The 19,523-nt window shown below is 29.7% G+C and overlaps 1 protein-coding gene across 1 annotated transcript in view; it reads left to right on the top strand.

Moving 5' to 3' along the window:
* Nucleotides 1-19,523, top strand: part of cntnap3 (contactin associated protein family member 3) — a 206,658-nt gene that overhangs the window by 50,097 nt on the left and 137,038 nt on the right. Inside the window, exon 2 of the mRNA XM_073830213.1 lies at nucleotides 7,797-7,907. Within this exon, the coding sequence (XP_073686314.1) occupies nucleotides 7,797-7,907 (111 nt within the window). The remainder of the gene's footprint in view (nucleotides 1-7,796; nucleotides 7,908-19,523) is intronic.

The raw sequence follows: 19,523 nt of genomic DNA, 5'->3' as shown, positions 1-19,523 counted from the left end.
ATATATATATATATATATATATATATATATATATATATATATATATATATAATTTAGTTCTTATAATAGAATAAAATAATTATCTTATATTTGAACTAAATAAAATAACTTGATGCATTTGGAATATGAGAAATAGTCAAATTGTAACATTTATTATATATTTATTATATAATATGATTAATAATATTGGCCTAATAATAATATAATATAATATTATATATTCAAACTAAAATAAAATAACTTAAGTCAAATTGTAAAAATTTACATTTTAAAAAAAATTAAATGTTGAGATTAAAAATAAAATATAACTGTTTATAGTGTGTTAATGTCAAAAAAGACAGTTTAAGAAACACAAGATTTTTGAATGTTTCGTCTGCTTGCATTTATTTGATTAAAAATACAGTAAAAATATTGAAAAATTACTATTAATTTTTAAAATAACCATTTGTTTGATGAGAAATGGTTGACTTCATGTGTAGACATATTTTTCTTTATTTAATTTAATTTTGGTGTGTAGAAAAAATGTATTGTTGCAGTGAAATAACATTGCGCTGTTTGAAGTCAGCTGGTCGTCCATTACTAGGTCTCCTAACGCTTAGATTTGTGCGTGACTGAAGCGAGAGCCTCCATACTGCGACAGGATCTTCTCCACAAACGGCGGCCGCAGGATGGGCGGCAGGGGCCTTTGTATTGATCAGCGGTTGAAACGCTCTCCAATTCTGTTTTTCTGACTGAAAACAAGAGAAAGAAAAGGACCAGAAGGAAGTGGTTTAGAAAAATGAAAATCACAAGTGCTAAACTGTCACAGGGCCCAGAGCTTTCACTGTACAGCTCTCTGATATGAAAATGAGACGCTTTCCCTCTAAAATATGACTTCAGAACGATGTCTTAGAGAGAAGATGATTGCAGCAATCAAGTTGTAGTTCCTGTTTTATACATTGGACTCACACACTATATATAGAGCTACATTTGTATTTTGAACATTAATAATTGTTATATTATATATATTTTTTGTAGTATTGTTTGTTTTATTTGTTACTTTGGACTCACACACTTAATATAGAGCTACATTTGTATTTTGAACATTAATAATTGTTATATTATGTTTTTAGTATTACTATTGTTTTGTTTTACTTTTTTTTTTACTATTGCTATATTTTTTTATATTTATGCAGTTTATTTTATTTTGTATTACTTTTTAAATGTTTTTATTTGTTTGAGATTTATCATTTTATATTATTTGCTTTTGTTGTAAATGTTTATTTTTGTTTTGTTGTAAATATTAATATTTATGTATTTAATTTTTATTAATCTAGTTTCTTATTTTTATAATTTATTTTAATATTACTATAGTTGCTGAAACTGTCTCCAGTCCTGTTTTCCGCATTAATTTATTTTTTGTTTATGTAATGTAATTGTTACATGTTAATGTATTTTATGTATTATTATTTTATCTTATGTCTTTTTATTTTTTTGTTAAATGTTAATGTTTGTTTTATGTATTGTTTTCAAATTTGTTGTTTTTTTATTATTTATTTTATTTGTTTTTTATAGTTGTATATTTTCCATTATTTTTAATTAAAATTTTTATTTTTTTAAAGATCTATTGTTTTTCATTTTATTTTTTTCTGTTTTAAAATTTATTATTATTATTATTATTATTATTATTATTATTATTATTATTATTGATCTATAGTTTTCATTTTGAATTATTTTTTGATATTTTATATTATTTTTGGAATTTGTTTAAATTTTATTTTTGTCTGAAATGTTAATATTAGTTTATGTATTTTTTCCCTATTTTTTAATATTATTTATATACATTTGTGTTTTTATATTTGTATATTTTCATTTTTTATTAATGTATATTATGTATTTTTATTGATCTGTTGTTTTTTTAGTTTTAAATTATATTATTGTTATCATTATTTATTTTTAAATGGTATTTTTAAAATATTAATATTAATTTATGTATTACTTTATTTTCTTAGTTTGTTGTTTTATTATTTTTTATTTTAAAATTCATTCTTATTATTGATCTATTGTTTTTCATTAATTTTATTTTTATTTTTTAAATGTTAATTTATTTTGTGTTCTTTTTTTTCCTAATTTGTTGTTTTTTTTTTCAAATTATTTACGTTTGTTTTTATATTTTTATATTTTCCTTTTATTATTATTATTAATGTATGTTATGTAGTATTATTATTATTGATCTGTTGTTTTTGTTATTTTTCTGTTATTTTAGATTATCATTATCATTCGAATTTGTTTAAATGTTATTTTTGTTTTAAATATATTTATTTTATGTATTTATTTTCTTAGTTTGTTGTTTTTCTGTTGTTTTTCATTTATTATTATTTAAAAATTCATTCTTTTCATTATTGTTGATCTATTGTTTTTCATTATTTTATTTTGTTTATTTTTCTAATTTGTTTTTTTTTCAACATTTTTTATATATTTTTTATTATTATTAATGTATGTTATTTATTATTATTATTATTATTATTATTTATTATTATTATTATTGTTGTTGTTTTTATTGAACTATTTTTCCTTTCATATTTTATATTATCATTATCAAAATTTATTTTTGTTTTAAGTTTTTTTATGTACTATATTTTTATTTTCTTAGTTTGTTTTTTATTATGTATTTATTTTTTTCTTTATTTTGTTTATATTTTTCTTTAGTAGTAGTGTAATTATTATAGCATTTGAAATGGTCTCCAATCTTATTTTCCTAACTGAATACACAGAAAGAAAAGGGCCAGAAGGATGTGTTTTAGAAAAAAAATGACAAAATAGCAACTGCAAAACCCATCAAAGGGCCCAGAGCTTTTACCGTACAGCTCTCTGATATGAAAATGAGACGCTGTTCCTCTAAAATATGACTTCAGAACGATGTATTAGAGAGAAAATTATTGCAGCAATCAAATTCGGTCGCTGTTCAGTTTTTGTGTTTTATACTTTGAACTCAAACACTATATAGAGCTACAGAAGCTGATTATACAAACCAGGACAAGGACAATTATGTTCCCAAAGTATATTATTCAATACACACTCTGGGAATAACTATTACCATAAAAGTAATAGGAAGCGTTATTGTATTCCTGCGGGAATGCAAACAAGAGCCGCTCGCAATAAAACTAGAGGAGTAATGTCCAGAATATTTCACACAACATGCTTTCTCTTTAAATAAGTAAAGAAATATGACTTTAACACACTCCCACATATATATAAATTGAAATGCTGTATAAAACAGCTTGGTTTTATATAAATCAGGTTACCTGACTGTGTGTTTCATATGGAGAAAAATGGGTCAGCTTTGTGGAAAGGTTTTTTTTTCTGTAGGTAAAAGCATTTTAAACAGTCTTCAATTTCTTATGAAGTTGAATAATAAACGTAAAGCTGGATGGGCTTTAAAAAACATCCTCTAGTGCCCCAATTTCAGCGCTAATGTGAGGAGCTGGGTTGCTGGGAATCGATATCAAAATGGACTGTTTACCTTCTTAATACATCCTCCAGCTCTTATTTTGACTTGTATATCAGTACGTTATTTGAAAAATGAGTATTTATCTTCATAATCTTTCATTAAAATCTCTGAATTTACTTTATTTTTAGCTGATGTCAACAATTAGTCTTTATATCCACTTGTCACATTCAGACAGTTTTCAGCATCCAAATCTGTTCCAAATCAGGTTCTGCCCTTTTTCTTATTCAATAACCTGTTTTATTTAGAAATGTCATATTATGGAAGTAAAACGGATGATCATGATCAATTTTAAGCATATTGTTTTAACATTTAGTTATACAGAATACAAATAAGAATAGTTTAATTTACCTTTTGAAACAATGTTTACACTTGCATCTTTATTTACTTTTTTAACCTTTATTTTTTCCTTTATTAGTTTGTTGTTATGGATGTGGTTTGGATGTATTTTATTTATTAGTTTTCCCCTTTATCTCTCTTTTTTTTTTTTTTTTTTTTTCGTCAGATGTATTTGGACATCTTGATCTATTGTAAAATCTATTTTATGTAAGTGAATAAACTCATCAAAAGTTATAATAAATATATTTCTGATGTTACAAAACCTTTATTTTTAAAATAAATGCTGTTCTTTTGAAAAATTATCAATTTATTTTAATAGACGTTAAAATATAATTTAATAAAAAAAGCATATTATGATTTCTGAAGGATTATAAAATATAATTTAATAAAAGAAATAATAAAAAATAAAATAAAATAATAAAATAAAATAAAAAATATAATAAAAATAAAATATAATTTTTCAAATAAATGCTGTTCTTTTGAACCTCCTATTCATTAAAGAATCCTGGAAAATAAAATGTTTTCAGTTAAACAATTTATTTTAATATACTTATATAATTTAATAAAATAATAAGTAAAATAATAAATCCACATATTACAATGATTTCTGAAGGATCACGTGATCCTCATGTGAAGACTGAATGGCTGACAAAAATTCAGCTTTGCATCACAGAAATAAATTATATTTTAAAATTTATTAAAAAAGCAAAAGCACTATTAGAAATTGCAATAATATTTCACAGTGTTACTTTTTTTTAAATGTATTATCAAATAAATGCATTGTTTAGAGTTTCTTATGCTCATTAACAATCTATTAAATGACAAAAAAATGCTGAAACGTATGATGAAAAAAATTAAATACAGAATAAAAATATTAATAGAAACTAATACCATAACATGTTATTTTAATTGTTTACATATTTTTAGCTTTTAAGATTTTATAATGTTTTTAAATGAAGTCATCTGTGTACTTGGACATCTTCATCTATTTTATATAACTAAAATGACTGTCAATGCAGATGGAATGTGAAAAACTATTGAGCTTAACAGTGTTATGGTAAAAAATAAAATCTAACAATTTTTTTGAAAGTGCTTTCATGTCAAAGACATTTTGAAAAACATACTGTACATTCTGTAAAAAAAGATTTTGTAATGTTTTTAAAGGACGTCTCTTCTGCTCCTTAAGGCTGCATTTATTTAACCCTTGTGTGACCTTATGGACATTTTGGTCTATTTCAGTTGTTTTTGTTATAAGTGTGCCTGGGTTAGTGCCAACTACATTTTGGCTCAGGTGTTTATTTTTATTAAAATTTTAATATTTCACCATCATTTCCTTCAAAAAATCAATTTTCCCCTTTGTACAAAAAATACTCACACTCAGGACTTTAAGGACAGAAATGTCCACATTGAAACCCATTAAAACAACAATTTTAACCCAGGGCCATTTGACCATAAAATGATTCAATATTTGCTAATAGGCATTCATTCTATCGGCAAGACTTCAAATTTTACATTTTTACCATTTTTTACTAGATTGTGCCATTTTTTAAAATTTGGCATACAGTTTGGCAACACTACATAAAAATATAAATGCTTCAAAATAATTGTTTTTTTTCTTCACTGACATACCCAAGAATCTAATAAGCAAAGAAAAAAAAAAATCTGCTCAGCATTTAGTATATGGAAATTACTACTATTTTTCATTTTTTCATAAAACACCTGTTTCATTATGCAAACAAACCAGCATTTAAAGGGTTACAATTCTGAAAATTAATGAGTGTTTGTAGAGCCCTGCATTTGAGCTCGAGCCCGTCGGGGCCCGGCTTTTTTATGCCCCTACACTGTAAAAAGTTTTCACCAGTTTCAACTTCAAAACTTAAGTTTAGCAGCTGCCTTAAGATTTTAAGTTAAATCAACTTAAGTCATTTAAACTCACAAGTTATATCAACTCATTTTTATTGTAATAAGTTAAAATGACTTGTAGTTTTAAGCTGATTAAACTTAAACTTAAGGCAGCTGCTGAACTTAGGGCTTCGGGCCAATTTTCACGTCATAGCTTGCATGCATATCGGGCTTCGGGCCTGCTTTAGAAAAAACTTTTAAAAAAGTTAATGAGGTCTAATGCGTGCGGTCCGCATAGCAGAGTATGTGAGCGGAGCGGTGTGATTTTGAATGGAGGGAGGAGTGGGTTTTTTAAAAGTCGGAGCGTCACTCGCTCCAAGTGCGCTCCACCATATGTTAAACATGTTTAGCAAGCTTGATAGAGATGGATCACTCAAATCAGAAATAATGTGAAGGCTATGATGACGGCAATGGACATGAGTGGTAAATTATAGTTCGCAATGAATTAGTTTGTTCCTTCTAGATACTGAATCTTTTCAGGTCAAAGCATGATTTAAAGGGGTACAACACTAATTCGCAGCTCTGTCAATAATGCATTAAAACAAATGAAATCGTATCCGATTTTGAATGAGCAGAAATCTGTAAGAAATGCAGCGATCCGTAGGTAAAATAACTGACGAAAACGTTTAGTTTTTTCATTACAAACTTTGCACTGCAAAAAGCAGCAATTATACTCTTTTAATGCTGACAATTATTAGCTTGGCATGTGGTAGGAACAAAGATTGCACACTAGTGTTTGAAACTCTCCTGTTATTTTATTTTATTATATTTTATGAACAGGACTGTTACATTTCAAACATACTGAATTTTTTTGATGCGGAGCGGTGTTTCTGATATCAGTGAGAGAGGAGTGGAGCGGGAGCGGAGTGATTATTAAATGCAAGGAGCGCGGAGGGGAAATTGTTGCCACTCCACTCCGCTCACATACTCTGCGCCGCATAGAGATTTCCAGCCACGTGGTAAAGTTGTGTTTTTGAAGTTTTCTATATTATTATTTATTCTTTATATATTTGTTCATTATTCGTTTACTTTACCACTGCGACTTTGCATGTTCCGGTTTTGCGCAGCAGAGCTGCCTGCCCTGCTCTCTATTTTTGTTCGTCTTTGTTCTGAGATGGTGATAATAAACTTTAAATCCTACATTGTGATATGTTGATGTTTGTTTTATATCTGTGGATTGTATTGTAGGCTAGTCAAGTGTTGATTTGATATAGGCCTAAAGGTTAAATTGAGTAAACTCACTGTGGACCACATACCGCTTGGATATCGATGTCACTTAAACTAAAACTTGCATTTAAAAAAAAAAAAAAAAAAAAAAACTCCAGACATTTCTCTAAATTATTCTGATTAAAAAACAAAATGAAAAAACATGTACTTTCTATTAAATACAAATCTGGTCTATTTTAATGGCTGTAACAGTAAAAGCTGTTTGGCGGAAAAAAGACGGGCTTCGGGTCGGACTCGGGCCCAAAATTTTGATAAGCTGTCGGACAAGGGCCGGGCTACAGCCTGTGAGTCTCGGGCCAGGGCCGGGCTAGGGCTTAGATTTAAGGCCCGTGCAGGGCTCTAAATGTTTGGTATCTATGGATAGAATAGATGCTGGTTAAAAAAATCAACATCATTGAAAGTGGAAAAAATATTAATAAATCATATTTTTAGGACATTTTTGTCCATTTTGCACCTTTGTGTAACTTTTTTTTTGACGCACAAGGGTTAATTAAAAATACAGTAAAAACTGAAAAAATTGTGAAATATTATTCTAATTTAAAATAGCTGCTCTTTGTGTGAATATATGTTAAAGATTTTTGTGATCAAAGCTGAATTTTCAGCACCATTACTCTTGTCTTCAGTGTCACACGATCCTTCACAAATATTTTTGTGAAAACAGTCATTTTATTTTTCAGAATTCTTTGAGTAGAAAGTCTAAAAGAGCAGCATTTGTTTGAAACAGAATATCTTTATTCTTACTTTTGATAAGTTAAATGCATCCTTGCAAAAAAAAAAAAAGTCTTAATTTCTGTCTTACTGACCCTTACAGTATCTCTATTGTGTTTCTGTGTGTCTGTAGAGAGCTGTGATTCTCCGCTGGTTTCCGCTCTGCCTCAGTCGGCCTTCACGAGTTCATCAGAGCTGTCCAACAGTCATGGGCCGGGCTTCGCCAAACTCAACCGCAGAGACGGTAATTCAACACCTTCAGTCATTATTCACCGCTCTGCTTCATCCTTTGCACCTTCAGGTGTCATTTTATGATCAAACTAGATTCAGTTCAACTCCTCCATCATAGTGAGAGACAGTTGTTGATGGTTTCTGAGGCCATTTTTGAAAAATGTTCACATTCCTATTCACATATTTGTGAACTTTTGACTTGTGTAGTGTATAATACTGATGCTTTATATTCAGATTGGTTTACAATGTACCAGTCTGATGCAATGATCAATGATTTGAGGAAGGACTAATTATTTTGCTGAAGTTTACAAGGTTGGTGGTTTTAAAAGATACTGAGTTTTGTTCGAGGTAGCATTTGAAGTAGATATTCATGAGCAGAACTGTCTATTCTGCTGTTTTTATGAGTTATATCTGTGAAATAATTACTTTCAGATATACAGACATTCGTAGCACAGAGTCACAAAACATTTCCACTCATTTCTGAAGACGTCAACACTGGTTTATTTGTATTGACTTAAATTTTTCTGAGCTGGTCTGTTAATGTGGTATCAGTAATTTCATGTTTACCTGCTTTTAGTCATCGTGTATAACAAAACTGACGGTGATTGATTGCTTTACACATCAGTCAGACAGCTTCTTTCTGTGAAATGGGTGATTCTTCACCAGAATGAACTGAAAAGTCAAGTTTGCATGATTTATTTAGCTATTTTTCTGTGAAGCTGCTTTGAAATATCTATTATTTAAAGCACTATAGAAATAAAAGTATAAATAAGTAAAGCAGGGGGTTATTATAGGTAACTGAAACTAAAATACTAAAATTAAATAAAATTCCTAAAAAGTTACTTTATTTTAGTGTATATATATATATATATATATATATATATATATATATATATATATATAAATAAAAATAAAGTCTGCATTTATTTGATCAAAAATAAAGGAATGCAAATTAATTTTGTTATACTAGTTTTCTATTTTAATATACTTTCAAATTTTATAAGCAAAAAATCAGCATATGAGAATGATTTCTAAAGGATCATGTGACAAGACTGAAGTAACGGGAAATAGGAAAGCAATATTAGAAATTGCAATAATATTTCACAATATTACTGTTTTTTTTTTTTCTGTATTTTTGATCAAATAAATACAGCCTTGATAATTGTAAGAGACTCCATTAAAAACATTAAAAAATCTTACTCATCCCAAAGTTTTGAATGGCAGTGTAAATATAAACATTTTATTAAATGACAAAAACAAAATTGCTAAAACATATGAAAACTAAAATAAAAAAATGTTAAAATAACTAAAAGTAAAGCACACTTTTTTTGTGACCAGTGTCATTTTTGATCTGTATATAGTATACTATTATATTTTTGTTATATTTTGGAATTTAATAGATTTTTTATATATATTTTTTGTTTTCACTTAAATTCTAGTTAAAATTCTAGTAAATCTGGTAGTCATTTTTATTAATATTATTATTAAAAAACATCTATTTAGTTTATCTATTTAGATTTATTTATTTTGGTGCTTCATATTAAAGTAAATGAAATGCTGCCTAGATGGATGGATGGATAGATATATAGACTGATGATAGATAGATATATAGACTGATGATAGATAGATATATAGACTGATGATAGATGGACGGACGGACGGACGGACAGATAGATAGACAGATGGATGGACAGACAGACAGACAGATAGATAGATATATAGATAGACAGATAGACGGATGATGGATAGATAGATAGATGGATAGACAGACAGACAGATAGACAGATGATGGATAGATAGACAGACAGACAGACAGACAGATAGATGGATGATGGACAGACAGACGGATGATGGATAGATAGATAGATAGATAGATAGACAGACAGATGGATGATAGATGGATGGACAGACAGACAGACAGACAGACAGATAGATAGATATATAGATAGACAGATAGACGGATGATGGATAGATAGATAGATGGATAGACAGACAGACAGACAGACAGATGATGGATAGATAGACAGACAGATAGATGGATGATGGACAGACAGACGGATGATGGATAGATAGACAGACAGACAGACAGACAGACAGACAGATAGATAGATAGATAGATAGATAGATAGATAGATCATCAAAAATATATATTTTATTTCAAGTAATGAAAGTTGACTTTAGTAACTCTTTAGTTAAGTCTACTTTCCCCATCAGTATAAGTTGCAAAAAGACCATAAAAGAAATATGTTGATAATTCATTGAACTAATTAATTGAAAATGCAACTTTCAGGTCATTCTGGCCAAGATCTACCCATTTAACCACGCAAAGCCTTGTGGGTCACGGCACGTTTGATGTCCGCGAGCATCTGGTGTCATTTGTGGCAGCTCATCAGCTTCAGTAAGATTCAGCGGTTTATCGCATTAGTTGCGCTTGCATTGTGGCATTCGGTGTGTCCGTGAGTGCGTCCCTCTCGAGGCTGACAGGTAACCACATTACAGATGAGCTCAAAGAATGGCGCGCCTCGCGTTTCAAGAGCTAACAGATAGGTTTAAAGAATCGTTTCAGCCGATTACTGCCGCTGCAGGGCCGTGTTTAAGTGCAAACATGTTTCCTCCAGGAGCGACAACATTAATGACTGGAGTAGGAGTAAGTGTAATTGTTGTTCCTCATGGAAAATAGCCTTCAAAGGTGCAACGCACACACACACACACACATGCACGCTCTTGTGAACAAACAAACAAGCACACACACACAGTGTAGGAGGCTCTGAGAGCAGTGCTTCAAAGACTGCAGCACCTGGCCTGATGTGTTTCTGCTTAAAAGCCGCAGAGAAAAAAAGCGGAGGCTGCAGTCGCCTCATCCGCTCACCTGCCCGCTGGAGACTGACATCAAACTCTGAATAAAACAAACACGCTGGACTCTGGAAGAGATGTAATGTCTTGAATCTTAAAGGAATAGTTCACCCAAAAAGAACATTTGCTGTTAATTTACTTGTTCTCAGGCCGTCCAAGATTAGGTTTCTTCAGTAAGAGAGTAAAGAAGATTTTAAGCTTCATGAAATTCAAAGTCAATGAATGGCTACTGCCACTTTGTGAGTAAAAAAGCCTATCAGGCTACACAAAATGAACACTTGTGGCTCCTGATAATATTTTGAGGTCTTATGAAGTGAAATGATTGGAAACTGAACATTTATTTACCTCATTTTACCTTCAGCCTCAGGCAAATAGGGAAATCTGAGTATTTTCTACGAACTGATTGTTTTAGATAGTTTGTTTCAGTGAGCTGGTTTTGTAGGTTTGTACAAGTGCTTGAAGTACTTAAATTGTACTTTTTGAAATTTAAGGTCTGGAAAACTCTTGGAAATGGCAGTATTCCTGAAGAGGTACTTGAAAAGTGCTTGAATTTTTGAGAGACATCTATGAAATAAGTGTTTCTTTTTTTTTTTCAATAAGTACATATCTTTTCACACAATTTAAAAAAAACATATTTTTTAAAAGAGCCATTGATTTTCAAATTTCATCACTGCTTGTAATGATTTTAAAAAGCATGTAGTGATGGGTGAAACTGAGCTTTTTGGAACTCTAAATCAGTAAAACCAATGATACACTGTTTCGAAGCGCTACAAATGATTCACCATGCACGCTCCGAAGTCCCGTACTAATCAAAAGATTCACAATCCACACACCAAAGTTCCTTATCTTAATCAAATGATTTGCGCTCCTCGCTCCAGTGTTCTGATCTAAATCAAATAATTCACAATAATCCTGATCTAAAGCAAAGGATTCACAAACCTGCTCCAAAGTGCCAGTCTAATTGAAATGATTCACAATCCATGCACCAAAGTTTAGATCTGAAGCAAAAGATTTGCAAACCTGCTCCAAAGTTCCTATTTAAATCAAATGATTCACAATCCATGCTCCAAAGTTCAGATCTTTAGCAAAAGATTTGCAAACCTCCCCCAAAGTTCTGATCTTAATCAGATGATTCATAATCCACGCTCCGAATTTCAGATCTGAAGCAAAACATTTGCAAACGTGCCCCAAAGTTCCAGTCTTAATAAAATGATTCACAATCCATGCACTATAGTCCCAATTCTAATCAAATGATTCTCAATCATGCTCCAAAGTTCAGATCTTTATCAAAAGATTTGCAAACCTCCTCCAAAGTTCTGATCTTAATCAGATGATTCACAATCCATACTCCATAGTTCCAATCTTAATCAAATGATTTCCAATCCACACACCATAGTTCCAATTTAAATAAATGATTCACAATCTACGCTCCAAAATCCTGATCTTAATCAAGTTCTGATCTGAAGCAAGATTTGTGGACCTGCTCATAAGTTTCAATCAAAATCAAATAATTCACAATCCACACACCAAAGTTCCAATTTTAATAAAATGATTCACAATCCATGCTCAAGTTCCAATAAAAAAAAAAAAAAAAAGATTTACAATCCACGCTCCAAAGTTCCAATTTAAATTAAATAATTCACAATCCACGCTCCAAAGTCCCGATCTTAATCAAATGATTCACATTCCACACACCAAAGTCCTGATCTTAATCAAGTTCTGATCTAAAGCAAGATTTGTGGACCTGCTCACAAGTTTCAATCAAAATCAAATAATTCACAATCCATGCTCCAAAATTCCAATTTAACTCAAATAATTCACAATCCACACACCAAAGTTCCAATTTTAATAAAATGATTCACAATCCATGCTCAAGTTCCAATAAAAAAAAAAAAAAAAAAGATTTACAATCCACGCTCCAAAGTTCCAATTTAAATTAAATAATTCACAATCCACGCTCCAAAGTCCCGATCTTAATCAAATGATTCACATTCCACACACCAAAGTCCTGATCTTAATCAAGTTCTGATCTAAAGCAAGATTTGTGGACCTGCTCACAAGTTTCAATCAAAATCAAATAATTCACAATCCATGCTCCAAAATTCCAATTTAACTCAAATGATTCACAATTCACACACCAAAGTTCCAATTTAATTAAATGATTCTCAATCCACGCTCAAGTCCTGATCTTCATCAAGTTCTGATCTAAAGCAAGATTTGTGGACCTGCTCACAAGTTTCAATCAAAATCAAATAATTCACAATTCATCCTCCAAAGTTCCAATTTAAATAAAATAATTCACAATCCACACACCAAAGTTCCAATTTTAATAAAATGATTCACAATCCATGCTCAAGTTCCAATAAAAAAAATAAAAAAAATTACAATCCACGCTCAAGTTCCAATTTAAATTAAATAATTCACAATCCACGCTCCGAAGTCCCAGTATAAAGCAAAAGATTCGCAAAGGTTTGCGATCCACAATTTGAAGTCTCAGTCTAAATCTGATGATTTGTGATATGCAAAGTTCTGATCTAAATCAAATGATCCTGATCTGAAATAATGGTTCATGACTCATTATTTCGATTGGGATTCGGAGCATGGATCGAGATTCATTTGATTTAGATCAGAACTTTGAAGAAGGTTTGCGAATCATTTGATTTAGATCAGAACTTCAGAGTGCGAATCAAATTGGTTTTACATATCTAAAGCATATCTGTGAAATTCTGCAAGAGTAACTGTTTCTTATTCACAAATGTTCGGATTTTGTCTAGGAATGAAAATCAATATGAGGAATCTGTCCCAGAATCGCTAAATTCCCTACTATTCCCATCCCTGGTTCCCCAGACATCCCATTATCCGTCACTCCGGTCGACTTCATTGTCTAGACACTAGATGTTTGTCTTCTGTAAGTACTTCAGGCTAAATTAAATGCCAAGATATTTGTGGCTCTATCAGGGCCATGTGAGATTTCAGAAAATCAATAGAAATTTTAAAGCGGCACCATATATGACTTGGACAAAAGGTCAAACCGGGTGGCACGTAAAAAGTTGGAAGCATGTGGAAAATAACAAATAGTTTGAGATTCCTCCGGGCTGTTGTCTGGATCAGGTCAACACACACAGCGAAGACCAGAAGAGTCTAAATCTCAAACACACAGAAAGGTCCGTTTATTTAAAATAAAAATGCACCAGCTGACTTTTCAGAAGCCAAACAAGTCTAAAAATAAAGTAAAATACAAAATATGTGTAACTGTATGACATTTTAAATGGGTGGTAATCAAATTAAAGTTACATCCGAAAAGTATTTTAGATTGTAAAAGTGATTACTTTGATTTAAACATTTCTTTCAAAGATTCATGTAAACAGCAATTGATGATTCTCCAACTTTGACTTTCTGCAAAAGCTTTCCAAGCTACAGTTCTGCTCTTAGGGTTCATAGACCTTGCATAATATGCAACATTTTAATAATTTCGAATAAATAAGGCGGCTCATAAATGTTGTTAAATGTTTAAAAACTTTTTTTTTTTTTTTATAAAAATGAATAAGTTGTTTCACAGATGTTTACATAAACTCCACAAGATAAAATAACTGAATTTATAAAAATTGCCCTATTCAAAAACATACACACCCTTGAATCTTAACAGTCTGTTAGATGATCCAATACTGTTTTTATGTTTTGTGATGGTGGTTTGTGAGTCCCTTGTTTGTCCTGAGAAGTTCTTCAGAAAAATCCTCCAGGTTCTGCACATGGTTTTCCAGCATCTTCTGCATATTTATATCTTTCCAACAATGACTGTGTGATTTTGAGAGCCATCTGTTCACACTGAGGACAACTGAGGGACTCATACACAACTATTACAAAGGGTGAAAACTTTTGAACCGGATGATGTCTACATTTTTTCATTCAAGAAATATTATGGAAAGTCAATGTTTTTAAAAATATGTTTGGCCAAAGTATTCTAAAGTATTTGGATTAAACTACAAAACTAAGTGTAATCTAATGAAATACATTACAAATTACCTTTTAAAAAGTGTGTTTTGAAATCTGTAGTGAAATACATTTTAAAAATAACCTTCCCAAACCTGCATGTGCGTGAATCAAGCACTTGAATGAAGGGGCTAAATTAATGTTTTTATGGTCTCTCTGTTTATGTAAAAAGGTCATTTTGATTTAATTTTGTTCAGTATGGAAGCCCATTTCTGCCACTGAGTAAAAAAATAAGGTGACACTTGATTTTAAGGTGTCCTTGTTACACGTTGCATCTACTTACTAATATAATAACAATTAGTTATGCATAATTCAATGCAACTAACCCTAAGCCAAACCCTTATCCTAACCCTAACCATATAGTAAATAGTTAATTAACATTACTTAATACTTTAATGTATAATTATACTGTAACAAGGACACCTTAAAATAGTGTAACCAAAAATCATTTGCGAGTTTATTTCATGCCGTTCTAACTTTATAACTCACAACTGCAAGTTTATATTGCAATTCTGAGGGGGAAAAAAAAAAAAAATCTGAATTATAAGTTTATATCTTGCGATTTTGACTTTATAACTTGCAATTATGAGTTTATATGTCACAATTCAGAAAAAAAGTCAGGATTGTGAGATATAAAATTCTGGAAAAAAAAGTCAGAATTGCATGTTTATATTTCTGACTTTATAACTCACAATTGTGAGTTTATATCGCAATTCTAAGAAAAGTCAGTTTGTAACTCACAATTGCGAGTTAATATTGCAATTCTGAAAAAAGTCAGAAATATGGGTTTACATCTCACAATTTTGACTTTATAACTAGCATTTGCAAGTATATTTATTACAATTTAGAGAAAAAAGTCAGAATTGCGAGATGAACTCGCATTTGTGAGAAAAATGTCAGAATTGCCTATTTAACTTCTCGCAGTTTTGACTTTATAACTAGCATTTGCAAGTATATTTATTACAATTTAGAGAAAAAAGTCAGAATTGCGAGATGAACTCGCATTTGTGAGAAAAATGTCAGAATTGCCCATTTAACTTCTCGCAATTTTGACTCTATAACTAGCATTTGCAAGTATATTTATTACAATTTAGAGAAAAAAGTCAGAATTGCGAGATGAACTCGCAATTGCAAGAAAAAAAGTCACAATTGTGAGACAAACTCGCATTTGCAAGTAAGTCAGAATTGCAAGTTTATATATCACAATTCAGAAAAAAATCACAATTGCGAGATGTGAATCGGAAATGCAAGTTTATATCATGCAGTTCTGACTTTATAACTCACAATTGCGAGTTAATGTTGCAATTCTGAAAAAAGTCAGAAATATGAGTTTATATCTCACAATTTTGACTTTATAATTTGCAATTGTGAGTTTATTTATTACAATTCAGAAAAAAAAAGTCAGAATTGGGAGATATGAACTCACATTTGTGAGAAAAAAGTCAGAATCGGAAGTTTATATCAAGCACTTCTGACTTTATAACTCACTATTGTGAGTTTATATCGCAAATCTGAGAAAAAAGTCTGTTTATAACTCACAATTGCAAGTTAATATTGCAATTCTGAGAAAAAAGTCAGAAATATAAGTTTATATCTTACAGTTTTGACTTTATACCTTGCATTTGTAATTTTTTTTTTTTTTTACAATTCAGAGAAAAAAGTAAGAATTGCGAGATATGAACTCACATTTGTGAGAAAGTCAGAATTGGAAGTTTATATCATGCACTTCTGACTATATAACTCACAATTGCGAGTTAATATTGCAATTCTGAGAAAAAAAGTCCAAATTGAGTTTATATCTTGCAATTTTGACTTTGAACTTGCATTTGTGAGTTTATTAATTACAATTCAGAGAAAAAAAAGTCAGAACTGCGAGATATGAACTCGAATCGTGAAAAAAAAAATCTGAATTGTGAGTTTATATCATGCAGTTCTGTCTTTATAACTTGCAACTGCAAGTTTATATTCGGTAGCACTTTTATGAGTATTTTAGTGCTGTGGTTTATACGCTAGGAGAATTAGTCACATGTTTGGGCTTCAGACATGAATGATTCCTCAAATCATGCGTCCTGTTACTTTACAAACTGCACCAATTTTAGCCATAAAACAAGTAAAAAAAAACACAGATGCACATTGAAGGAGGTCCAGAAGATCACTGGGACTTATGTCATATAGAGGCACTATTTTCAGGCCTTCCAGTTGATGAATCTCCTGAAAGCTTGTGAACATTGCAAGCCCTCACCGGCTGCATTTGAGTCCGAATAACATTATTAGAGCAATAATGAATTTGTGAGATGTCCATTTGTGGTGTTTTTCCCGTTCGAATGCCTCCAATCACAGGCCGGATTACATGCTGTATTTCATTGCACAAACCTGCCGGGATATCACAGCAAAGCTCTTTGAATCATGGGATAAATAAGCGAAGCGTTCTCATTTATACGGCAGCTTGTGCTAATTCCCTGACCGCCGCAGGCTCTCGCTGTGAAAGAGCTGGGTTTCTCTAAAACCTTCCTCTGTGTCGGTATCATTACGGCTGCCATTAGTTTTCGTTTAAATCGTCGGCTGTTAGTCTATCAGCAGGTGTAATCGTTCCTCGCCATGTCGCAGATAAATACATAGATATGAATTCTGCATGCAGGGTTTAATTAGAATGCAAATGTGATTGTGTTTCTTGTGATGGCCGCTACCAAGTTTAGATTATATCCGCAGGATATAACAGCCTTACTTACGGGGCCATTATATACTGAAGCAAAAGAAAACAGCTGTTAGAAACACAGATTTCATTTTGCATTGCATGAGAACTGGGAATTTTTCTATAAATTTCTATAATTTAATATTTAATTAGATTTACTATATTTAATTACAAAAAAAAAAAAAAAAAAAAAAATATATATATATATATATTTTTTTTTTTTTATTTAGTTTGTCATATTTTTTTTATTTGTAATGTATAGAATAAAAACAGAGAGAGAGAGAGAAATATATAATAAAAGTAGGTATTTGTTATATATATATATATATATATATATATATATGTATATATATATATATGTGTATGTATGTATGTATATGTATATATGTGTGTATGTATGTATGTATATGTATATATGTGTATATATATGTATGTATGTATGTATGTGTGTATATAATTATATACATATGACTTTTGTATCAATTCATTTGCATAAGTGCTCTGTACCGAGAGACAAAGTATAATTACTTTGTTAATTCTTATATTGTTAAATATATACAAATTACAAATAAGTTTATGTATATAGTTTGATTTAATATATTAATATATGTAATTAAATTACAAATGTATGTATATTTTTAAAATGACTATAAATATATATATATATAATTCTATATTTGTAATATTTATAATTTTTAATGTGTATATAATTTAAAAAAACATGACATTTAAACAATTTGAAAAAAGGTATTTTTAATATATACAAATATGTATCTGTAATTTCTGTGTATAGAGTATAATTAGTATTTTTTATTTTATATTTACTTTAATATATTAATATATTTAATATATTTATTTAGAAATGTTTAAAATTTAAAAAAAAGATTGTATGTATTTGTAGTAATGTAATTTTATATAATTTATAAAAATATATCAAATTATATATATATATATATATATATATATATATATATATATATAAGACTGCCCGTTAGATTTACCCATAATGAATTACTGTTAGAATTAATTAATGTCATGTGTAACCACTACAGAGACATCAGAGCCAGTGTATATAATTATAATTATATACATATAAATCTCTTTTGCATTAATTTGCATAAGTGCTCTGTATCGAGAGACAAGGTATAATTACTTTAATTCTTATATTGTTTAAATATATAAAAATTACAAATATACAATATAATATAAATATTAATGCAATACAATATAAATATTAATATATTTTTAAAATGACTGTAAATATATATACAATTATATATTTGTAATAGTTTTAATTTGTAATTTGTATATAATAAAAAAAATTTAAACTGTAATTTGTGTATAGAGAGAATATCATTATTTTCTTAATTTTCTTAATTTTATATTTACTTTATGTTAATATATTTAATATATTAGTATATTTCTTTACAAATGTTTATAATAAAAAACAATTGTCTGTGTATTTGTAATATGTAGTAATTTTATATAATGTAATTTATTTAAACAAAAATATATCTAAAATTCTCTCTCTATCTCTATCTCTCTCTCTCTCTCTCTCTCTCTATATATATATATATATATATATATATATATATATATATATATAATGTATATGTGTATATGTGTATATATGTATATATGTATATATATGTATGTATATATATATATATGTGTATATATGTATATATGTATATATGTGTGTGTGTGTGTGTGTGTGTGTGTGTGTGTGTGTGTGTGTGTGTGTGTGTGTGTGTGTGTGACCCTGGACCACAAAACCAGTCATAAGGTTAAATTTGACAAAACTGAGATTTATACATCATATGAAAGCTCAATAAATAAGCTTTCTATTGATGTATGGTTTGCTAGGATAGGACAATATTTGGCTGAGATACATCTATTTGAAATCAGAAATCTGAGGATGCAAAAAAATCAAAAAGACTGAGAAAATCACCTTTAAAGTTGTCCAAATTAGGTTCTTAACAATGCATATTACAAATCAAAAATTACATTTTGATATGTTTACAGCAGGAATTTTGACCCATGCAATGTATTTTTGGCTATTGCTACAAATATACCCCAGCGACTTAAGACTGG

Source organism: Garra rufa, chromosome 23, assembly GCF_049309525.1.
Source record: "Garra rufa chromosome 23, GarRuf1.0, whole genome shotgun sequence".
NCBI lineage: Eukaryota > Metazoa > Chordata > Actinopteri > Cypriniformes > Cyprinidae > Garra > Garra rufa.
Note: the sequence above shows the minus strand (reverse complement) of the source record. Positions and strands in the feature narration are given on the sequence as shown.